The 26,776-nt window shown below is 34.3% G+C and overlaps 1 protein-coding gene across 3 annotated transcripts in view; it reads left to right on the top strand.

Annotated features, from left to right (window-relative positions):
- LOC138700266 (Ig-like and fibronectin type-III domain-containing protein 1) overlaps positions 1 to 26,776 on the top strand; it is a 1,344,471-nt gene that overhangs the window by 1,227,494 nt on the left and 90,201 nt on the right. For all 3 annotated transcript variants that reach the window (XM_069826766.1, XM_069826763.1, XM_069826764.1), the window contains one exon: positions 14,954 to 15,163. In XM_069826766.1, the coding sequence (XP_069682867.1) occupies positions 14,954 to 15,163 (210 nt within the window). The remainder of the gene's footprint in view (positions 1 to 14,953; positions 15,164 to 26,776) is intronic.

Here is a 26,776-nt window from a genome sequence, read left to right as displayed (position 1 = left end):
GTTTTTGAAATCGAGCTTAGGGATAGTCCCGACTATTGGGAAAGGTTGTTTTATTCTGACGACTATAAAACGGCATGGTCTTGCTTGTGGATTCGAGCTTAGCGATAGTACGGATTATTGAGGGAGGTTATTCTGTTTTAACGACCATGAAACGGCATGGCCTTGCTTGTGGATTCGAGCTTAGCGATAGTACCGATTATTGAGAAAGGTTGTTTTGTTCTAACTATGAAACAGCACAGCCTTGCTTGTGGATTCGAGCTTAGCGATAGTACCGATTATTGACAAAGGTTGTTTTGTTCTAACTATGAAACAGCACAGCCTTGCTTCTGGATTCGAGCTTAGCGATAGTACCGATTATTGAGAAAAGTTGTTTTGTTCTGACTATAAAACAGCACAGCCTTGCTTGTGGATTCGAGCTTAGCGATAGTACCGATTATTGAGAAAGGTTGTTTTGTTCTAACTATGAAACAGCACAGCCTTGCTTGTGGATTCGAGCTTAACGATGGTATAGGTCATTAGTTATCTCGTGAAATATACCTGCTCATCAGAGGAAGAAGAAATTGGACTAGAAAGCTTCCCTCCGTCGCTATGCTTTCACTTGCAGCTAGCTAACTCACTTACCCTCACTATAAGGTTCTTACTACATGCTACGTCGCAAGCATTTTGTTTCACCATTATATATATATATATATATATATATATATATATATATATATATATATATATATATTTAAATGTATTTCGGTTTTTATGTGCCTACGAAATTCAATAAGACATTGTTATTAATTTGGTGAATATCAAATACATTAAATTCAGAATACAACAGTTCTGAGGGATAATCAAGATGTTTATTGCGATATATTTTTATTATTCTTCTCTATAGCAGTGTTATTGGCGTGAGGGAGGTACTAACCCCATCCTGTAATACCATATGGTAATACAGCTTGTACTAATGCGAGGTAAATCATCCGAAAGATATGGCTAGCCAAATAATTTCGTAGGATAACAAAATAGCGATTAATTTCTCTTAATATATTGCAAAGAAAAGGAAAATGTTTATCTCGACATCAGTGTTGGTCGATTATTGTTCCGAGATACTTAACTTGAGGAGATTCACTTAGAAGAGGACAGTTAAAATATTAGAAGAACAGTTGGATGTATTAATTTTTTAATATAAGAGCGAATCAAGAGACTTCATAAGCAATAGTTCATGATGATGATGATAATGATGAAGTGAGAAAGAACTTCCCATGCGTTACAGTTGTACGTAAAATTAATTTACAATATGTGTATTTGGAGTTACAAATGCTCAATTTCAGTTATAGTTCTTTAAAACATTCTTTTTCAGCTAATAGAAATGACAATATGACTATGACAGAGAAACAGTGGAATGATAAAGGAAAAACATCTACTAGTAGAAAATCTTCCACTGCAGCTGTTTAGTTCGCAACAGATCTCACAATACTGAACACTAGTTCTCTTTTTGCTGAAAAGACAACACTGTGCTGCATTTTAATACTTTTTTTCCGATGATTTTGATCTGATAACTGATTCTTAACAGTTTTTTGTGCTGAATTCGAAACTGACATCCAAATAGTCCCATCTCATCAGAATTTTTCACAAATCACAAGAAAAAAACTAAAATATCTAAAAACAATATTTTTACAGGTAAATGTATCGCGTTCACGTGTGAATCTGAGTTTGTGACAAAATTAGAACTATTAACTGAATAACAAAGCTAATATAATATTTACACTCATGTAGAACTCTAACCTTACCTTGACCATATATGCATCTCGCTAAACTTGAAATTTCCGTTTTCTTGACTTCCTGAAAGGCGTTTCTGAAGAATTGTCTCTCTTAAGCATCCAGCAGTAATCAGTCATCATACTTTCCTTGGTATCTAGTTTCCATGTCTTTGATGTCCTGATGAAACCTTTCACCATGTTCCTCACTAAAAGCGCCTATGTTCTCGGGAAAATAATTGCAGCCCAAGGTTCCGAAGTTATCCAACATAGTTTCAATCATTTCTTTGTAATTGAGGTCTTTATAGTTGCCTAAAAAATTATTTACAACCATTTTGAAGCTATCCCAAGTATTCTTTTCTGAATCACACATATAATTGTCTAACATTAATTTACGTATCTGGGGGCCCACAAAAATTCCAGACTTGACTTTATCATAACTGAGTGAAGGAAATTTATCACACAGGTAATTAAAACACGACCTATTTTTTCCCAAAGCTCCCACAAACTGTTTCATAAAACCTAATTTAATATGTAAGGGTGGCAACAAAACTTTGATGGGGTCAGGTAATGGCTCCAGAATAATGTTCTTCATTCCCGGTGTAAATGTTTGTCTCTTAGGTCATTCTTCCCTCTCCCAATGAGAAGTCCTAGCTCTGCTGTTCCATTCACACAAAAACCACTTTGTGACCCAATAACAAACCAATAACTTTAAAATCACCATAAACAGATTACACATTATTTTCATATTTCACTTTCTGCAGTACCATCTTTATATTGTCGTATGATTCAAAACAGGCAAGGCATGTGGTATCGGTGAGAACATGAAATATTTCATTCATATCCACATTAACCTAAGAACTTGCAGAGAGATTACTTTAAAATTGCAGCAAAAAATTGTCAAAAAGTAATTAAAAATATTAATTTTTGTACGAACACACTTTAAAATACGCAAAGATTCAGAAAGATCCAAACTATAAATGTGCACAGTTTCGTAACTGTGGGTTAGTTTCTCACAAAAGTGTACCTAAAGTAGGTAACATTAAAATGGCGGGAATAGGATCTACAATCCCCCCTAAAAATATTACAATTAAATAAAAGAAAAAGAAACGGGTTCCTAGCTACAAGCTCTACCTTCCCCGAATATTGGAACGCTGATGGATAACAAGTCTTTTAAGACTGCAGTCGCTCTATGTCTTGGATGCAAAATCTGCGTACCACATAAATGTGTATGTGGGGACGTTGTCGACACTTTCGGTCATCATGCTCTGAGTTGCGTCAAGAGTAAGGAACTTTTTTTAGACATTCAACAATTAACGACATAATCAAGAGAGCATTAACATCTTCTGGTATCCCTGCTATTTTAGAACCCACTGGGATTAGTCGCACGGATGGAAAGCGCCCTGATGGATTAACCTTGGTCCCATGGGTCAGAGAAAAGTCGCTAATGTGGGATACGACATGAGTGGATACCGTAGCTCCATCCCACTTGCCATCAACTTCTAAAATCGCAAGCCCTGCAGCAGAATCTGCCGTACGCAATAATCGTAAATACGTACATCTAGTAGACAATTACATCTTCATCGTCTTTGCTGTCGAAACAATAGGCTCCTGGTGTAAAGAAGCAAAAGACCTAGTTTCTGAAATTGGTAGAAGTTTTGTGACTGTTACTGGAGACCCTCACTGCACCAATTACCTACTGCAACGAATAGGAATAGCCATCTAACGTGGAAACGCAGCCAGCATTTTGGGAACCTTTCCAGACGCCAATTCTCTGGATGAGATTTTCTTTATTTGAATATCTGAAAGCAAGACAAGGGTGAAGTACGAAGCCATATAGAATGAAGATAAAACTCCACTCACGGCAAGAATCGAACCACGGACCGCTTCGTTGGAAAAAAACACGCACTATGTACAGAGAAATAGTGCTATACCATAAATTCAACCGTTACGAACTGTATAACTTATATAAAAATCGATTGTAATTCATTTTATTCTGAGGTATAATGAAAACAAATAAAAACAAATTTAATAAACTGCATTAAATAAAATCAGTTACACTAATATCTCACTGCAAAAGTATTTCTATGGCTATAATTCATACTAAAAAATATTATTACATTTAATGTAATACTACAAAACAGTGGGAAACGTTTTCAAATTCAAGATTCAAATTTATTCACAATTCACATTTGAAGTGAATACATATGAATAGTTACCCGAAATGAGCATATGCTCGTGCTCGGGTACAGTCCAGTAGTCTACATAAATTTTACAGAGATCAATAATAATGTTGATGATAGAAAATAATAGTAACTACAACAACAATAATAATAATAATAATAATAATAATAATAATAATAATAATAATAATAATAATAATAATAATAGAATAACAGTGACGGAGATGATACAAAGATAGTAATACAAAATAATGCATTAATAATAATAATAATAATAATAATAATAATAATAAAAATATATTTACAATAATAAAATAAATACTAAGACGGATAAAATAAATATAAAACCACCTAGCATTTAAATAAGCATATAATAACCGGAAAAAATGACAAACTCGAAAATCAACAGCAAAGTTCGTTGTATCGCAGACGACAGCAACCGCGTATTGACATTGTGTTGTGCATTAATGGTAGTAGTGGGGAGCTGAAAGTCTACGTAACTGCCGTTCTCTTCGAATGTTCTCGTACAATCATGGGAAGTTAATGCTGCAAAAACAAAATGTCTACGAGTCAAACTGTTCATTATTACCAGGATAAATACAAATAATACTGAAATATATTAATCAAGTTTCAGTTAAGTTATAGATCTCCCCTTTTGTGCAAGAAGTATCATATCAAAATATTTTATGAATGGCGGGGAAAATATAAATTTCAAGAACTCTCTAGTGACAGAGATAGTGACAAGTACAATCAAGTGTTTCTGTGGCGATGCTAAGAAATCATTTATTGGAGATATACACTGTTATTAATTAAGAAAATGATCTATTTATATTTATTACAATGTTTTATCTTATAGGTTACATGCATCAGATAAATACAATAAAAATTAGTACCATATAATGCTAGTAGGCCTAACACTTAATTGGCATTATTTGCATATAAAAATATTTAAAAAAATAATAACTTAATAACTATTAGTCCGATTAAATTCAAATTTGGTAATATTATTACTGTTAATTGAGAGTAAAATTAAAAAAAAAAGATCACTCAAGAAATGTGGAAGTTTGAAAATTCAGTCCCGGCGTCCCTAACTAAAAATAAAATTGCGAATTGTGGAATATTCTGATGTGATCGGCAAAAACTAAGTAGATTTTCGTAATCAGCACACAAAAGTCTATAAGAAACGCTGTTTAGTTTCAATTCATAGAAAATAATGCTGCACGGTGCAATCATGACAAATGTTTAAAATATTCAATTCAATATGACCATAGAGTATTTAGCGCATCGGATGATTCCTTAAACAAATAAGACGGGCGTAGCCTGTAGGTATTCAGATTGTTCACATCTGCAACTAAAAATAGTCCCTGGCTGGAATTCCTCCCTGAGGAAGACCACAAACAATTCGACAGTGTCATGCTGCGTATTGCTGGCTGCATTTGCCATTAGTTCTCGCTGGCGGCTACACAACCGCACCATTCCCAGCATTCCACGCAAATTGAACAAAGTAATTCGAATTACGCACAGCTCGCAGAGGTATTATCTTCAGTACATTGGCTTTTGTTTAGACCCCGACAAGAAAATTGTAAATCAACCGTATAGAATTACAGTGTATGACACTTGGATATTCGTAGCGTAAACACATATGACAATGTACTGATTACACAAAGCGTAATGCAATAAATTTATTAAATTCAAATTGTTATAATTCCTATAGGGAGAACCAAAGCCATATTCGAGATTGTTTTAATATTTGCGTTTAATAGTATTAATTCAATTATACTGAGAATTATATTACTACCGCTATTACTATTTATCTTACATTTACTGTAAATTGTTTAAGTGACTCTTTGTGAAATAATTATGACACGAAAATTGGCTCTGAGTTTATTCATAATCGTTGGGATCAATGCTTAATTGAAGACCTGAATTTACAAACATCCCAAGTCCGTTGAAGTAAAGTTTTTAGGAGAGCATATAACCACAGTTTAGTATATACAGTTGCGAAGCTCAATACTTACTAAATATGCAAACATAGACAGTTGAAATATGCATCCAAAGATAATTGCTAGCCACCAGGACCGCTACTATCGCCTTATCACAGACTCTTTCCCTAGCAGACGATAAAATGTATTGTACTTTTGATGTCGTGTTCTTTTGAAAAATTAACATCTTCCTTCCACTATTGAAATACAAAATACATAAGGTCCATATATTATTTTCATAAAGCATATATTATATTTTATAAACTCACCTTCCTGGATCTTTCGGAAGGATAACTCTGACCTCTTTTTCTTAGAATTTATAGTGCTACAAAGGTCTCTTTGACCCATATTATTATTCAAATTCTTGTATTTTAGCCATTTACAGTTATTACAACCGATAACGAACATTTCACAGTTTACACAAATTTTCACAACAATGCGAAATACGGTACAGTCAATGCCTTTTCGATCTAGACCAGGCCGTAATATATGTTCGGGTTTTCTATTTCAGTGTATGGAGCTCAGTGAATTATTATATTATAACTTTATTGCGTATCATAGCTAAGTTTTATTTAGTGTAATGTGTCCATAAGTTCCGTTTACTTCTTGTTGCATAATATGTTGCAGAAATAATTACAAAACTTTGTTATTTTAATGTGAAGAGAATTTTACGTGTGAACATAATCTGTTCGTATCAGCATTTTAAGTTTAGAATAGAAGCTATTTTGAGGTTCAATGAAAACGAATTTATATTGTGATTTTAATTTAGCACATCTACCTTCCTTAATTGTAGACAGAAAATTTACCATACCACACTCCTATGAAATTAGTGTACGTACGATTGTATTACTTCGTCTCTTAGGTAGTAGATAAATACAATAATTCAGTACTCAATTGTAGTATTAAAATACAGACAAATAGAATGTGACAGGTGTCATACCTGGCATTATGTTTAATTATAATGTATAATTGCGAATATAGGAATATAAGTTAAATATAGTAAACATAACCTATAATATCCATATGACATAACATACATATGTAGTAGCAGGGCATTGGAGACCACTAAAATTAGACAGAAAGGGGCAACTGGTACAGTAAACATAACCTATAATTTCAACATATCTAAATATTCGTGCGGTGCAACTGAAAATTATTGAATCGTGCATAAATGAATGTACAAGAATTTTGCAATATTTAATCTAAATAAAGGCAGGTATTACACATACGAACAACGTAATTTTCACACCAAAAATATTATTACACCTTAACTCGGAAGTGAATTATGTCTTAAGTGTCTCATAATCATTGTTTTAAATTTTATTAATGCAATTACACTACATTTTAGAGAAATATATGTTACTCTTTATGCATTTCAACTAATTTATATGGTTGAAACGCCGCCCTTCGTGATCGGGTTAAGCGAGTCACATGATCTGCCTTACGGCCTGTATTAAATCACGATGGCAGTGGTACGGTCTATTGTTCCTAATACTCACAGCGCTCCAAACGGCTAGCAACTATCGCGAAAAATGCCAAAAATCTCCCAAGCTTCGTGACTGTATACTCTAGACTGTGGTTATAGCACGATGGACGTACGGGCTCGTGCGAAGGATCTTGTGTACATGAGTTTGTATAATTGTGTATCAATAAATGCACTTTATTCATTCATTCATTCAACTAAAATGTGTGCTATCATATAGAGCAGTAGTGTCAGAGTTGTAAGCTCCGAAACCGGTTGTGGTGCTAGAGGAGTCCAGTCGGAGCGTGAACTTGCTTATGTCTATGGAAGCACCGGAGCACGCAACGAGTTATAGTGGAGCGCTCCGCTCCGTTTAGGCTGTGTCTGACAACGCTGTTATGAATGAATGTTGAATGTTAGCCATGATGTCCCATGTTGGGCACAGGCCTCCTGTGATGGGGTTAGAACCCCCTCGACAGGGATGGCTCAAGTGTACTCGCTTGGTGAGCCAATCCAGGCGAGCTTGTCGTGTACACTACTTTTGTGATATGGTTAATAATCCTGTTCAACTTTAACTAGCCTCCGCACTGTTCTTTGTTCATTTTTTTTTCTTGCACTACACACATTATACTGACACTGACACTTTGACAAACACTGATTGCTATTTACACTATTTAACTGACACTTTTTCAACACTGACTTTACTATTCACAAAACTTATCTCACACTTTCACTAATACTGAATTTACTATTTACAATATCTTAACACTGATTGCGTTACTTATTTACAATGACCTTCCCTAGTTCTCTCCACAAAACTCTGTTCTTTGCTGTCCTCGACCATTGTTTCCCCGCCTGTTTGATAAACATGTCAGACCATCTGAGCCGTGGTCTTCCCTGTCCTCTCTTTCCGACGTAGGGGTCCCACATCGTGACTGCATGGGTCCATCTTGCCTGGTGTAGTCTCGCCACATGTCCCCTCCAGGTCCACTTCGTTGTCGTGGCTCGTTCTGCTGCGTCAGTAGTGTTCGTCAGTCTTTGACGCTGATATAGAGGATATATAGAGGATGAAAAAATATTGTCTGAATATTCGTCCCGGATGTGCTAATGTATCCTTGAAGAATGTTGTAATGTCTCGTCTTCCAAAATACGGCTCGAAGATTCTCTTCATCATTGATTTATACCGTAGGTGGTTCTCTGTAACTGTAGTTCTATGGCAACAGCCAAAATTCCGAAACAAGAATTTCAGTGGACAATGTATTTTATTATTCACGGCATTTTAGGCACTGCCTTCAGCAGAATGACAGGACACGGGGCAGCGGACACTGCTCTGTATTTTTACTGGTCTCTATTGTACAGCTGGACGCCCATAACGAGCAGAGTTCGGTAATGAAACTATAATTCCTGACCGTCCAGGCGCTTGGCAACAGAGTCGGTAATCCACTTACCACAGCGGGTGAAGAGTGTCATTCACGAGGACAGTGCAATGGGATGCTAATTATGATGTAAGCCAGCTTATATATACTCGTAGTAATAATTATTATGATTACACTAGCAGTAACCACTCAAAATTATACTAATGAGATTAGCCTACCCGTTTGGCTTAACTGCGAGACAAAATGTGAAGTGAAAGCGACCCGGTTGTGTGATTAGCGCCTCTTCAGGCCGACAGAAGAACAATCGGACCCCGCTTGGGTCTGCAATTGGTTACAAAGCTTGGAAACAGGAGCAACAATCTACGACCTGCTCATAATAATGAGCATTCGTATCAAATTCGTTTCTTAAAAAGAATTGAAAAATGTAATCCCAAAACGCTTTAAGTCCATTTTTATGAAAGGACTGCGCTAGCTTTTTTTTTATTCACCGGTCTACGGACTGAACAGGTTTTCAAGTGACATGCACAGTAACAATAACTTTTTATTGTATTGTGTTGTATTTATTTACAGTCCATGATATTCATACATCTCTTCACAGCTGGAATATGGAACATGTCAAAAAAACAGTACTACTTATTATAGTCACAGTCCAGTTGAAATATGCATCGTGATTCACGAGGATTTACCGTTCCTTATGGAGCTTATTTCCGAAGACATTCTGAGCAAAAAAGTCATAATAAACATTTGCCCTAATCTCAATATTTCCAGAATTACACTAATGAACACATTACCGCAACCTTCCAAACTCTAAACTGGCTACGGCTTAACGAACGTAGAAATTTTCATTATCTTGTTCTCCTTTTCCAAGTCCTTCACACCTCTACATCTACCTACCTTGCCTCCCGTTTCAGTTACATAATCTCTTCACACGCACGCAAAATAGCCGCATACTATCCATACCAACACATAAGACATCATCGTATTCATCATCATACACAATCTCGCTCTCGCGCTTGTGGAATACCTTACCCAGTGACATCAGAGACTGTCGGAATTTAGTAGCGTTCAAAAGCAAACTTATTAAGCATTTTCTTATTGCGTAGAGTAGGTTTAATTTTTACTTAATCAATAAAAGAAATGCTTCTCTCTTCTTAACTTTTACAATAAACTGTCTAGCTTTTATTAATCAGTTAATCTTTTAGTACTTTGATTTTTATTGTATTTGTAAATTTAATATTAATTGTAATTATAATTGTAATTGTATTCTTAATATTGTAATTGTAATCCCCTGGTAGAGGGGAAGAGAAAGCCTGATGGCCTTATCTCTACCAGGTTAAATAAATAAATAATTTGAAATTGTTTGTAAAATACCATTGTTCTTGAGTTTTAAGAGTAAAAGAATATTACAGATAAAGAATGAACTATTCAGGAGCATCATTTCTTTAATCAGCTAATATTCTGAAGCTAAAAATGTGTTGTAAATTCCATAGTTGCTTCGTATAGATTATTTTTCGATTTTTAACTACAAAATTACATTTTCGTAAGCATTTATCACAACAATTGTTACAAATCACGCCACTCTTGTAAATTCTTTAAGACTGTACATTAGAATGTATAATTAAACTGTAAAGAATTAAGTTCCTAAAGTCGTATAATTTGTAAAAAATTTTGTGATAAGTGCGTAAAAATGATGTCATTTTTAGTTAAAAATTTAAAAACAAAATCTGTACAAAGCAACTGACAACACATATTTATCTTCAGAACACTAGACAATTAAAGAAATGATACTTCTGAATAGTTCATTCTCTATTTGTAATATTCTTTTACCCTTAAAACTAAAGGAAAAAGGTATTTTACTAACGAATTCAAATTAGTGTAACTTTGAAAATATTGAGATTAGGACAAATGTTTATATGAAATTTTTTGCTCAGAATGTCTTCGGAAATAAGCTCCGCAAGTGACAGTAAATTCTCGCGAATCACTCTGTATACAGAAGAATTTTATAATATACTAGTACAACACAAGGATTTTGTTTCTAAACTTAATACTAGACAGAAATATTCATGCAATGTTGTTCAATGTCATAAATTCATCTACAGAATAGAAGGTATGAGAAATTAGGTACTTCTTAATTTGGCCCTAAATAATTTTAAGTTTTGAGTTTTATATATTATATCCATAGGAAGACCATTAAAAATGTTTACTGTCATGTAACGCACTTTTTTTTTTTGAAAGCATGTTAGGCCTAGATTTGCCGATGGAGTATGAAAATCATTTTTTGACAAGTATTTATGCTATGAAAACTGTTGAATTAGCTACAAAGTTTCCACGATTACATACGAGGAAGTTTATTAATGAAAAATATACTGACAAGCCATGAGCATTATTTGTAGTTTTTTTAAATGGTCTTACACCATTCCCTAGATGTGGAACCTACTATTATTCTAATTACTCTTTTTGTAGTGGGAACATACTGTTGCTATCTATAGAATTTCGCCAGAATATTATTGCAATACTCATTACCGATTGGAAGTATGCACTAGGCCCTATATATTGTTTTTAAGGTAATGATATTTACTATCTCTTGAATAGATGTAATAGCAAAACATGCGAAATTTAGTTTGGGAGTAATTTTTTTAATATGACGTTTTCAATGTAACATATTATCGATTTGTAAGCCAAAACATTTTATTGTTATTGTTTCTATTAGGAATCTGTTTTTAATTATTGGGTTTGAAATTTGCGAGGTTGAATTTGGGCAGGATTTAAATTGAATTATGAATTTAGATAAGGATTGGCATTGTTTTGGAAGAAAACATGCTTAAAATATGAGGGGTGTCATAGCAAACCAAATATTTGTAACAAATACGCCAGTCTCCACTATCATTCACAGCAAAGTTCACAATCTCCATCAAGTCATAGCAAAATCAGCAAACTCCACTTTTAATTTGGAAATAAATAAGTTCATCATCACTGTATAACTGTGACAGTGTAAACACACGAAGTGGTATCATCCGTGCATTAAACATTTATTTCAAAGAAATACAGACTACAACAGTCTTGAGCGAAAATTGTTTCATGTTTTCAGTAACTCTGTAACATTGTGTAAATATTAATTATAGAATAAAATTAATTATTTACGAATTCTTTATTTACTCTTTAATTTACATTACGTGTTTGTATTGGCCATCTTTCACAGGGAATTTAACGATGTTACGCATAGTGTGACTTGCATTTTGCGTCTAGCGTAGGATCGTAGATGACTTATTAAACTTTACTAAGATAAGCTATATTACTAGAGCTAGGAATTTTAGGAGCGGCGCCTTAGTTTTTTTTTACTATTAAAACGCTCAGAATGGATTGCCTTGCAAACAAAAAACACAGGGTAAACACTCCTAAGTGTGTTTTGGTTGCACCTTTTTTTCAATGCCAGCACCTTTTAGCATCTTGTGTTAGTGTCAGCATTTTTTAGCACTTTTTCTCCCTTTCTTTGGCTCCTTTGCCACATTTTATTCCTATAAAAATTATAGAAGGAAAAATCAACGGTGCAGCTTAACACGTGCTTCTCCTACTGTTAAATACGCCATTCAGGCACCCTAATCTACTATTATACTGTTGGTTTTTTTAATAAATGGACAAATCTACTGTTTTTTGGTTGTTTTTATTATAATTTGCTATTTTTAGTGTATTATCACATTACTTTCGCTTCAGTCGTGTTTGGCGAAAGCTTAAAATTACTTTGTGCCTCAATTAATTCCCGTTAGGCAAAATGTCCACAAATTAGTTTGCGCTTCATCGCTTCATCGTTAGGCAAAACCTATTGAATGGGAAGAAAAGGAATTTGAGTTTTCTTTTTCACTGGTGAAAGATTAATTTTATTTTTTTTTCTCTTATTGTCAGTATCATTCGCTCTGCTGGCTAAACCCCAACTGTAGGTCAGTCAGCTGACATTTTCACCAAAGATGATGAAACTAAGCTTATTCAAGAAATGTTGTGTCTTAAACGTAATTGGGTTTGGTACTGTTTGTAAAGAGTATTTACATTTGAAATTTGCACCTTTTTTCGCAGCTTTTTTAATTAAATTAAGGTACCTTTATGACCAAAACTTTGCACCTAAAATTACTACCTCTAGCTTATTAATTGACTGTCCACTTCGAAGTAAAATAGCTTGAATTTCGTGATGCTGAGATAAATAAAATAGTGCTGTCGCTCGATCAAAATATTTAATCTATTAACGATTTGAATTTAATCGATTAATCGAGCTTTGATCGATTTGAAAAAAGTTTTAATATACTTACTATAATACATAATTATTGATAAATTTAATTTGTGTTTGGTGATAAGCATAAGTATAAAATGTAGTATATATGTATATACTACATTACAAAACTGTATTACAAAACAATACTATTTTAGTTATTTACTGACATATTTATTATGTAGGCTTATAATTTATTGTGTCATTTCTCCGGGGATTTTTGAGACAAACATAAATAAAAACAGTATGAAGACTCACCTAGTTAATACTGCTTCATCCATGATTTTAAACATGTGAGTGCATCCACATGCTCCAAATTAAGTACTTCCCTACGTTTAGTAACAATATTTCCCGCATCACTGAACACGATTTTTTTTCTGTCAAGCACGTCTCCACGATCGTTCAATTTAAATCCAAACGTTTCACCGAGATTACTTCTCAAATTCTCATAGGCCTATGACATAATGGAATTTTCACTTTTTTCACTGACCACAGAAGTCTGATTTTTTCTTTAGCAAACTAAACACGCAAGCTTCATCTAGAAACTCAGTAAAGAAACTGCAACAGAACAGCAGACTAGCCCCTGTTGTAATCGGGTTACAAAATTTTAGAAAGAGAAAAAGATAGTTGCTCTCTCACTTGGACACAGTATAGCCATGGCTAAGGGATGAGGGGAGCGAATTCCAGAAAAGTATTTATTTTAAGTTATATGCTAGGAAAACGAGTTGACAAACTTAATAAGGGTTTCACATTGTATTTCAACTTTCAATAAGAGTATACCAGGTCACTGTCCTCATATCTTAACCTCTTTCTGAAGTATAATGAAAATTTTTCAAGTTCAATCTATAAGATTTATCTATTTTGCAAATGTTTATTTGCTACAACATTGTATATAGAATATTAACGTTTTCGCCTTTTCGGCATCATCAGATATTGTTAATAAACACGTAATCTAAACCTTGAACAAATTAAAAATGTACATTGTAATATGCATGACAAATAGATGTTCATGAGTTTTATGTAGTATGTCTTATAAGTAAAAAGGTTTACGTAGAAAAAGATTTCCAGGAAATATAAATTTGGAAGGTCGATATGATTGCAGATACATATAACTCATGTTACAAAACACATATGAAATGATTAAAATGACAAGCATATTATATTATATCTTGCATTAAATTATTAACAAAATACGAATGTCAGCAATAATTAATATTGGTGGAAAGGACTTAATTGTTGAATTTTATAATTAATTATGAGTAGAATGGTGATGTAATATCAATATATTTAAAAGACAATTTATAAAATCAATAATAGATGATTAATAAAATTAATAATAAATAATGATAAAATTTGATAAAATCTTATGTGTCGTATATTGCCATGCTGTTACAATTGATCCTTAGTAGTTGTTTAGCAATACAGTTGGCTGTTCTTCATTCATCAATCTTGAATTTATTGATTGTGTATATAAGTACTGCATTCAAATAGTAGCAAACATCATTGTGTTGGTAGAAACATATGCTTGTAGGTTTTAGAATGGGTGATATGGTATGTGTACGCCTCAGCTTACGTGTGGGTGTTCTACTTGGTGGTTTAATATGTAATTGTAAAATTCTTTCTGAAGTGTTTGTGCAAAGATTTGCCCTGTGCTACCTGCTACGAAATTGTAAAACAACGGTATTATCGTGTTTGAAATAAGCAATTTCTGAGAGACGAATATTGTTCAAATTTTTATTCTTAGTTTGCATTAACAAAATAATAATTAATATCAAGTACAACCGATTAATTTAAATCGACTCGATTATTCGATTAAATATTTTGATCGATTAATGTTACAACAGAAATTGATCGATTAATCGATTAAATCCCACAACACTAAAATAAAATGAAGCTCGGAATATGCATGTGCACCAGGTTGAATAGGTTGTGTTTGGTGTGTTGCAGCGGGTGTGCCGAGCATCAGGGACAGCCTCCCGCATCCGGTGCACGTGTACGAGGGCGATGACGCACTCATCACGTGTGTGGTGCGCGACGTGGGGGACAACACCGTCATGTGGAAGAAGGAAGACCGCGAACGCCACAGCCGCCGCGTACTGACCGCAGGCGAGAACCGCGTCACGGCCGACAAGCGCTTCGACGTGCTCCACGACGCAGGTGAGGGCGTAGCGATAGCCAAGGCACTCAGCTTCCTACTCTGTCCCGAAGGACGTACTTGCTGGCTAACAAGCCTGAGCATTTCCTCGCGGGACGAATAATGGTGAAAAGGAAACAAGAATAACCTAACAAAACCTGTTTCCACACTGTCCTTGTCCACAGAGATTTCACACTTGACTGTTGGGTATTTGAATAGTGAGTCCCACGGTGGAAAGTCAATGTCCTAACAACTTAACATACAGTATAGTTCGTTCGGTTAGACTTGAGCTACGACTTGCGCAAAAGAGAAGAGCTGGAGCAGAGCCTTCTTTAGTTACAAGCCGGAGCATGGGTAGGTTTGGCAACGCAGAGTGGAGGCGAGCGGAGGCGAAATAAAGGCATGACGTTTGACTTTTAGTGCTTTGATTTCGTTGTCACATGTACATTTTCGACATTAATTGATACAAAACTAAGTGCATATGATCAAGATTCAGCGTATTGATGTACGTAATTTATTACGGAATCCGAAATGGTATTTTATTTGAATTTCGCCAGTCATCATAACAATACTGTTATCCTAAATTATTTGTTATAAATTTTTAAAAATATAATTTTAAATAAGGCCAAGTATAAAGATATATGAAAAAATTAAGAAAAATACCTTCAACATACGTAACAAAACACATCATTATCTATTAAGTATGTGCCAATTAGCGTAAACTTAGTGAACTTTAAATCCTGTAAATACGAAGTGAAAAGAAACATGTTCATAACTAATTTATTACAAAAGGAATAATATTAATAAATAAACCTTGAAAACCAACAAAGTGAGTGTATGCATCTACAAATTATAGATAGTTCTGACGTATAGCAGGCATTCCGAATATTCAAAACTGCAACATATTTTATGGGATCACAAAACAGCTGTTCACAATGAACTTGAAAATCAACGGCGTAACTTTATTGATATAGCAGGCGAGACCCAACAATTTGGCGAGAATTCTGATACATCACAAACCACAAGTAAGACTATAAAAATGTAGTTAATACAATATTTAATATTTACTTTGTCATCACTTACCGTAAAAATTTCCAAAGATTGCAATCATTTTTTTCTTCATGTATTGTCTTGATTTTATTTCCAACACGCACATAGTTTATAATAGGCCTACATCAATAATGAAGGTTTGGTACGACCGCGAACATAATTCCATGGACACACACTTATATTGTAACATTAATTTACATTGAAAATCGGCATTAGCACAAACACGTGTACTGTATGGTCGGCCTCCGGGTGACAGTTAATTACAGTGTTGCCGACGTATGGCTCCGGCTTGTAACTGAAGAAGGCTCTGGCTGGAGTCAGCTGACTTGCCTTAGATAACACTCCCTCTGTAGACGGAGAGTTGGATTAAAATATTGTACTACGCGGTATGAAAACATGCCACTCAGTTCTGAAATAATTTTCCAGGCAATAAAATAATTATTTCCCTCTCTTGACTATCAAGCGCTTAAGAACAACCGATTATAGGTTTTGTTTTGTACTGAAACCCTGATCATCTGTTGTGAAATTGTCATTATACAGGGTGAATCAAAAGTCTGGAACCGTTAAATATCTTCCATATGCTTGATTTTCGATTACTATAGGTGTTACCAGTATTTGTAAGACAAAATGCTCTACCAGTGACACATTCGATTCTAGCCCTCAGCTATCTCAAAAGCAACTTTGAAATTTTTAATGGAAAGGAGGTCATGTACTGTCAGTGACACAGCTCATCTGCCCTGGAAGGAATGCGGAGTTGGGGTAGTAGTTTCGCACTAGTAGTGGATGGAGAGAAAGTTAGAAATACATTGTAGCATGCATTATAAAAACATTGATTTATCAATTCTGCGCCGCGTTACTGTGGAGTACACTACACATGAAAGTAATATTGCTACGTCTTAACTTTGAATATATATTTACACCAGCAATTCTATTAAGCAAACGTTGACCTCCGTGTTCTAAGTACAAATGGAGAGAGAGAAATGTTTTTTTTTTTTTTTTGAAGAAAATAGAAAGGGGATTAAGCAGAGCAGGGTTCAGGGCAGATGAGCTGTGTCATCGACAGTAGGTACTCAAAATTATGTGACATTTTATGAAAAAATCAATGGTACAATCCGTTTTGAGATATGAAGTTATTTAAAGATTACTGCATCTCCAGATATTTTGTAATATGTTACATTACTAAGGAGGCTTTGGAAATAGTACATTATCCAACGAGTCCATAATGATAGTAATTAAGACGCAAGTATGTTTATGAAACGAGCGCAAGCGAGTTTCATAATTTTCATACGAGCGTCTTAATTACCATTATAGGCAAGTTTCATACGACTTTTTATGCTCGACCATATTTCTAACTTGAAATTATTCAGAAGTATACATTTTATTTGTATCTGATAGAAGCTCGGAAGTGACCTTGTTCATAGCTCATGAATTGTGAGATGTGCGCAGACGCGAAAGTATTGATTTTTTCCTAGGAACAATAATGTCATTGACCTTGATGTAATGCAGAGAATGTATAACCTGGAAATTGATTTAGAATTGAAAAACGAGATGACAAATTGAATTTATTTGAATATTATTTACAATTAACGCTAATTATTATAGTAACAGAACATATCCTTCTGCGACAGTATTGGATTTCCAGCCTCCGTGACGTTTCCCTCTTCTTTCGATTGCATATCCGAGAATAATCGAAAACCTGAACTTTAATGAATAGGTGTACTTTAATGACATGCATTAAAGGACTGCTACCAGGTGTATAATTACTACATTTCGGCATGGTCGAGCATAAAGGTATTTTATGCAATTCTGGTAATTAACTTTTCCTGCTTTACTGTTTGGTTTGTGATTATTATGTCTGAAAGTTTGAATTTTTCCAGAAAACAAAATTGTCTTACAAAAAACATGATTTAACTTAAACGGAGAAAATAATAGCCATTTATTGTTTTTTTTTTTCTTAAATCTGAGATCATACTCTAAAGATTGGTCCTGAATGAGCATCACAACTGACTTCATACTACATATATAGATTTTAAAATTTGCATTAAATATTTGTTTATTTTTCAATGAATTTTTATTAGAAAATTGCTCATTTTTCATTCTAATTTAACCATTGTGGTCCAACTTCTAGAGATTACCTTTTCCAAAGCCTTCTTAGTATGTACCATGTTACAATATATCTGTAGATGCAGTAACTAATGTTTGTGTCGTTATGACAGTTATCTTTAAATCTTTAAATAACTTGAAAACGATTAGAGATATCTCAAAACACATTGCACAACTCGTTTTTTTTTTTTTTCAGAAAATTTCGCAAGATATTGAGTACTACATGACTCCCTTTCCATTTAAAATTTCTAAGTTGCATCCAAAATGGCGACTTTTGAGATAGCTGAGGGCTAGAATCAAATGTGTCACTAGTAGAGCATTTGGTCTTACAATACTGGTAACACCTACAGTAATTGAAAATCAAGCATATTGAAGATATTTATATGGTTCCAGACTTTTGATTCATCCTGTATAATGTTTCCCCCCATTTTTCTCTTCCTCCCTTTACAACAGAGTACAAAAGTCGAGAACTCTTAATACAACTAGTGATACATTTTCTTTATAACATGTTTTCCACGCATATAAACAGATTTTCTTTGTATTTTTTCCCTAACCGAAAGCATTTATATTCCAATCCATCTTCTTGGTAGTCAAGATATGGGAAGGATAATAATGCTTCTTTGTTCCAGCGTTTGTGGGACCCCTGGTATTATATCGCAGCACAGAAAAGCAATATGGACCGCGCTCTCATATTTGTATGGACATAAAGAAAGGAAATGATCCTATCGAAAATTGGAAAGATGTAGCCTTGTTTCCAAAAAGACCTTTTCGATGGCATTGGTGAAATATACAAAAGATACCATAGATCTTTGTGTGAACCTACTGAATGTTTGTGGTCTAAATAACTGAGATCAAAGCAATAGATAGATAAAAACATAAAAGAAGGATGGTTAGCGGTGAAAGATGGAATACCACACCCTTCATCTTCACTTTTTCCCCTAAAACTCTTCGTCCCACTTCACCATTTACGACCATCAAATGAACCCTTTCTTCCTCCCTCCCCCTCTCTTTTTTCTAACTACATCCAGCGAGTAACCATATCATTGATTTTGAACACATTGGCTATAAAAAGAAGTTTTCTCCGTCCTGCTCCATCAGCTCGAGTAACCTTAAAAGTATCGGGAAAGTATTGGAAATAATTCGAGTGTGAAATGCTGTATCAATAAACTCAACAACGACAGAGGCGCTGTAAAAGAAAGCGGATGTTGTAAAGGTCGAAAAGGAATTTATTACTGTTAATGAGGTATATTTTATCATGTAATCACGAGATTGTATTGGGTTTTTATTTTTAAATACAGATATATGTATATTGCTTTCATTTCAAAACTTTCCAGTCTAAATAACTAATTATTTAAATTGAATTCAATTGAAACAAAAAACACGTCAATTTAGATATTGAAGGGGAAGTCTGAAACCAGGCTTAATTGCATTTTAGATTTCTTCCCACCTCCTGCCACCAACACTTTGAAATTTCATATGGCACCCCTATATTTTTTATACTTAAGTAAGAAAAACTATTCAATTGTTTATACACCTCATTCATTTCTTCTCGCATCTTTTGTTTTCTGTCGTCGCGTGGCAACCTGGATTGTTGTTGATTAGAGCTGAAGGGAATAAAGCTATAAAAACTTATTGAGCTTGTCTTGTGATTTTGTATTAGATTATTTTAAAAATGTGTATACCCATCAAGAGAGAACATAAATCATTCTCATTGATTAAATTTAGGAAATTACACAAAATAAGCTGTGTTTTCATCCTACAATCAACTAATAATAACAGAAATACAGGTTGCCTGGCGACGATAGAAAACAAAAGATGCGAAAACAAAGAATGAAATGTATAAACAATTGAACGCTCTTTCTTATTGAAGTGTAAAAATATAGGGGTGCCATTTAAAATTTCAAAGTAGGGTTGCCTGGGGGTTGGGGTGAAATCTAAAATGGAATTAAGCCTGGTTTCAGACTTCCTCCTCAATATCTAAATTGACGTATTTTTGTTTAAATTGAATTCAATTTAAATAATTAGTTATTTAGACTGGTAAGTTTCGAAATGAAAATCCTGTATATATTGATAGGTTGTTAACACATGTCAGTGAAGACTTTCCTGAATTATGCTAGATTAATAGTGTAGGCCATGGGTGTCCAAACGCCTATATACCCAGGAGATATTGCACGTCAAGCTTGCTCTGCTAAGGTCAATAACTTTCCATATGGAATAGGAAAAACGACATTAAGGAATATGCACTGCGGGTTGCTTACGCCAGGGGTTATCTCGTACGAGTTACAATAAAATTGGACATCTATGATGTAGAGTAGACAATTTCGTCTATGAGTTTGAACTAGGTCTACCTGTAAAGCGAATTTCATTACACCTGTAATAATAATAATAATAATAATAATAATAATAATAATAATATGCTAATAATAATAATAATATGCTAATAATAATAATAATAATTATTATTATTATATTTGTTAACATGTAAAAGAACAGTTATTATTGCAAATGATATCGTCAAAAACACACAGTTAAAAGTTTACAAGTTTACATACACATTCTTCATAAATTCTTATAAATTATAAAACGATCAGTTGAGCAAGCTATTATTTACGGTGCAAGTGAAATAGCCCTGCATATTTCCAGACCGAATTCGTGTTGTATGTAACAAAAAAAACTATATCATATTGGTGGGAAGTTCATAGTTTTTTCATAAAAAAATGTTCCCCCCCCCCCCAAATGTTTAACAATCTCTTTCTCAGCAAATGTTGTGAGTAGGATCGTGATTTTTTGTCCATATCGATAGGAAATTTAATAAAGTATAATTTATCCTTCTAGTGTATTTCAATAGCGTGCACGATTTTCGTATAAATTTAATTTTAAAAACCTATAAATTCAAGCCATTACACGAAGCGAGCAAGTGGCAACGTCTTGGCAGAGAGCAGCTCACCTACCGAGACTCACCGATTTCGTTGACCTCTTACATCTGTATCACGAGTAGAGTGTGTTAGCGACGATGTTGCCGCAGTACTGAAACTTCAAACTCAGTTTTCTAATTAACCGTGCATTTAATCACAAAACGTTATATGGATTTTCTTTTCATTTACGTGTACCTTATCGTCCCTTTTAATCTTCTAGGTTATTTCACTTCCATCCTGTATATAATGCTTTCAAATTTTTCACTGATACTGATCGTGCCGTTACTTGCAATTAGTTAAAAACGCTTACTTCATTTACGAAATAAAAATCTAAAGTCAAACTATCTGTGGTTTCACTTTGGCTGATCGATAGCGTTCTTATGTCTCATGTTCACAGAATGTATTTCGAAACTTAACCCTAGAAATATCAAGGTACTTTAAATAACATGCAGTACCAACGGGAGGAGGGGGTACTTTGTGACCACTGCAAAAATGTTTAATTTTGAACATTTTTTTTTAAATTTTGTTATCAGTAAATAGTATGTACTATAATAAAAGAGAAAAATTGAAATTGTAAAATTCTTCAACAATTACTTCACTGTAACAGTCTAGAAAAGTTCAAGGAAAAATTTTTCCGGGACCGGGTATCGATTCTGGGACCCTTAGCTTAGCGCACGAAAAATTGTGACGGTGTCGTGTATGGTTCCTGGGGTAACTCAGTCGGTAGAGCAAGTAAAGAGATAGGTTTGGAAGTAAATCCCGGAAAGACAAAGTATATGATTATGTCTCGTGACGAGAATATTGTACGAAATGGAAATATAAAAATTGGAAATTTATCTTTTGAAGAGGTGGGAAAATTCAAATACCTAGGAGCAACAGTAACAAATATAAATGATACTCGGGAGGAAATTAAACACAGAATAAATATGAGAAATGCCTGTTATTATTCGGTTGAGAAGCTTTTATCATCTAGTCTGCTGTCAAAAAATCTGAAAGTTAGAATTTATAAAAGTTATATTACCGGTTGTTCTTCATGATTCTGAAACTTAGACTCTCAATTTGAGAGAGGAACATACTGTCCGTTACTCAAGAGAAGACGAGCGGAAAGAATGTGACCTTCTGGACTATCGCTGTTGATTATTATAAACATCGCTCAGATAAGCATCCCAGTAGCCAGGTTATTACTCGTGCAGGAAACATGAGTAACAATGCGTATGGAAATTAAAGCTAAGTTGAACAGAAGGAGGCCTAATGTTTCCGCTTACTGCAGTACAAATATTGCACATGTTATCGTACGTTATCTGTTCACATCCCTTCCTCCACAGTCCGCTCTCGTCTTCTCCTGAGTCACCGACAGTAGGTTAAGGGTGTTTGAGAATAAGGTGCTTAGGAAAATATTTGGGGCTAAGAGGGATGAAGTTACAGGAGAATGGAGAAAGTTACACAACACAGAACTGCACGCATTGTATTCTTCACCTGACATAATTAGAAACATTAAATCGAGACATTTGAGATGGGCAGGGCATGTAGCACGTATGGGCGAATCCAGAAATGCATATAGAGTGTTAGTTGGGAGGCCGGAGGGAAAAAGACCTTTGGGGAGGCCGAGACGTAGATGGGAAGATAATATTAAAATGTATTTGAGAGAGGTGGGATATGATGATAGAGACTGGATTAATCATACATAGGATAGGGACCAATGGTGGGCTTATGTGAGGGCGGCAATGAACCTCCGGTTCCTTAAAAGCCAGTAAGTAAGTAAGTGTACATATATAAGTGATATATTTCTTGGAAATTACTCTTTTTTGTTAGAGATAAATTTAGAAACTAGACAATAAATCGGTCAAAAGAAGGAAATATGTTAATATATGCATTTAAATATCCCTATATATATATATATATATATATATATATATATATATATATATATATATGGATTTAAAAAGGAAACGTCTCAAAATATGCATTTAAGCGAAATAAAGCTGGCTTCATTCGGTTGTAAAAACCGTGATTGGCAAAGATTCACTTTTACTTTTTCAATATGCCAAATCAATAAAAGCACGCAATTGCATGAAGGTCCGCGGTCTAATTGCCGTGTTAGTAATTAAGTGTAGTATTTTACAAAAAGAATGTGGAGGCCCGGTCTTTCATGCCTCCTATCTTTAGCTGCCATTTATTCATTTTACTAAACATAATAATATATCCTTTAATCTTATAATCTTGTTCCTAATTGTCGTGACCTCTTTGATGGAATTTATATTACAAGCGTCGTCATTCACGTCACTGGAATGTGACCAGAACCTAATTAGTAACAAAAAGAAAAAGTAAAAAATTAATAAAAATTTATGACTTCATGCATGAAGCTCAGTAGCACATATAATCAAAGCGCTGGGAAATTAATTGGATTAGTACATAAAATTTGAGGCAATCACTTGAAATCCCTGGTGGGGTCGAACGTTTCTGAGAACTCTGTGGCTCTTTACCCCCTTGCATGGAAGCCGTTCCCCCTCATAATCTACCCCGTCGATTAATACGAGCAATAATGCGGAAGGTAATATCTAGACCTCACTCCACCTATTTTCTACCCTCTTCCGCACTCCAGACCGTCTCTGAAAGCGACCCTTGTGTGCGCGCCACTAAGGTTAAAAAGATGGATCTCAGTGCTAGCTAACGATGCTGTCGTTATATGCCAAAGTGACCAAAATCTCTGCAAGAACTGAAATTGAGTTTAATAACAGACGTTTAGCGTTTTATTGCCTTCAAGTTGGTATTAATTGTGATTATTAATAACGATCTTCCATGAAGAAAAGTGTTTTATGCAGTTCTAACATACATAGATAGTGTTTTGCCTGAATTCTCTAATATTTCCTATTTTCTGCCTTCCTTATTGTCTCCGCATATGATCCATATTATTTTGTAGATAAATTTACTTACTTTCTTATTTATTTATTTATTTATTTATTTATTTATTTATTTATTTATTTATTTATTTATTTATTTATTTATTTATTTATTAAATTAATTAATTTATTTATTTATTTATTTAATCTAACAGGATTAAGGCGATAAGGCCTTCTCTTCCATCCTACCAGATAGCACATACAAATACAAAAAAGAAATACAAACAATGATGAAAATAATACAATTTAAATTAATGCCCTATAGAGGGTCAACAGGGTAAAGAGAACACACTAGACCTCTCGTCGAGCTAATACAAAAAAAGAGAAAGGAAAACAGAGATGACAATGATGATAGTGATAACTAGACTTCGTTGAATTGCCACACGCAGCATGCAATCAGGTTGCCGATGTACGGTAGTATAGAAGAAATGAGCGACCGCCCGGTCTCGTACTATAAGCAGTTCATGTTTAGAGATGTGACCAGTCCAAATAGATAGAGCAGCTACAGCTAATGTATACCTATGTAAGCACTTCTTTTTGCATTACTGTGGTTGGATAGTCAGAGCTTAACATTTGTTCAGTGCAGACAAGAATTCAATCAAACATACTACAATGAGAGTGTTGCTGTTCCAAACAATTGCCCCTGGAATACCCTTACCCCCGCAGCCAGTCTTGACCCTTTGGAAAACGCGGTTGGATGCTGTTAATTATTATGCAGAATATTACGGCAAAATAATGAAGGTAATTTATGCATTGGATAGCACAGACAGTTCCGCTGTTGCAGCTGTAAAATCATTGCCTTCTGAACAGCTATTGGAAGATATTCTGTTCATTGATTCTAATTTTAAAATCGTGTCCAAAAGCATCACCCTATTAGAATCGTCTAAACTACAACTCTCAGAAGCCCTTAATATAGTGTATAAAGTATCACAAACAGTTATCCAAAATAACAATTCACTAATTTCAGAAAAAGTGAAATGTAAGTTGAGAAACATTATTGCTAAAAATTCTGCCTATTCACAACTTCGTATTATGAATGATGTACTATCAGGTCACGACAAGACGTCTGAAGTTGGTGTACTAAAAAGTAGTGACTTTCCGTTCTTCAAATATGCACCTATTGCATCGTGTGATGTTGAACGTACATTTTCCCAATGTAAAAACTGTTTGAGTGACCATCGGAGAGTCCACACCTGTGGAGTAACGGTCAGCGCGTCTGGCTGCGAAACCAGGTGGCCCGGGTTCGAATCCCGGTCGGGGCAATTTACCTGGTTGAGGTTTTTTCCGGGGTTTTCCCTCAACCCAATACGAGCAAATGCTGGGTAACTTTCGGTGCTGGACCCCGGACTCATTTCACCGGCATTATCACCTTCATATCATTCAGACGCTAAATAACCTAGATGTTGATACAGCGTCGTAAAATAACCCAATAAAATAAAACCATCGGAGAAGGTTCACCTTGCAGTCGCTCAAAATGTACGTAACTCTTCACTGCAATGCACATATTCAAGGATGATGTGAGTATCTTACATTAAATTTTAAGAGTTAATATATCTCACTACAAAATAATTGTGTATTTACATGTTTAGACATTTCCTACTTCAATGTTCATTCATTATATTTCTTGAATGCAGGATACATGTTTTATTGTAACCGGAGTATACTGCTCAGTGTTTACATTAAATGCATACTCCATCTGTTGCACGTCCCCTTCTCATACAGTCTATACCGCGTGCATAGTAAACCTTACGATTCTCGTGGCAATTCCACGAAGTCTAGTGATAACTGATAGTAATAGTAACAATAATAATAATAATAATAATAATAATATTAATAATAATAATAATAATAATAATAATAGATACATTACATATGAATTGTCAATTTTGTAACAGCATAGTTACAATATTTATTATATGTCATGGGTTAAGCCGAAGTTGCACAACCTGACAGGTGTTCAACAAACAGTTCCATGAACTAGAATGTGATCCTTTAATTTACTATAAAACAAGAAAAAAAATTGTAGAAGAACGTCCAGGTCAAATTAAAACATAATATGACTCATATTGAAGAATAACGAAAGAAGAATAATAATGTGGGAAAGAAAAAACAGAAGAGAATATATGGACTGGAACTTACAAATTGAGAACGGAAAGCTGCAAACCAACGAGCACAGAATACATAGAGTAGACACTAGCATCTTAATACCATTGGACGGAGTGAAGCAGCTTTGATGGACCTGACGCCATCTTGTTGCTACCAAAACATTGCAAAATAGCTATTACGTTATAGAAGATCTTATGATAATAAGAATTCCATATGTTCCTAATTTTCTGGAGGACTCACACTTTCTTGTTTGTTTCGTAATACAGAATCGCTAGGCACGTATTTTTAGCAAAAATTACAAAACTGTCATCGATAAATCACATATATACAGGTTATTTAAATTGACAGCTCTTCAAATTGCAGTATGGTATTTAATAGGTACTCTGGAAGGTTAAACAAACAATAATGATAAAAAAGGAAGATAACAATTTGACCTTATTTTGCGACTAGTCCAATAAAAATGCTACCCTATAATAATTACTTTTATAGGTTGATCCATTTGCTTCGATTTAATAATGCAACTTGCTTCTTAACGCAAATTATCATTCTCTTCCTTTTGCCA

The sequence above is a fragment of the Periplaneta americana genome, chromosome 5, assembly GCF_040183065.1.
Source record: "Periplaneta americana isolate PAMFEO1 chromosome 5, P.americana_PAMFEO1_priV1, whole genome shotgun sequence".
Lineage (NCBI taxonomy): Eukaryota > Metazoa > Arthropoda > Insecta > Blattodea > Blattidae > Periplaneta > Periplaneta americana.
This window is presented reverse-complemented; position numbering and strand designations above follow the sequence as displayed.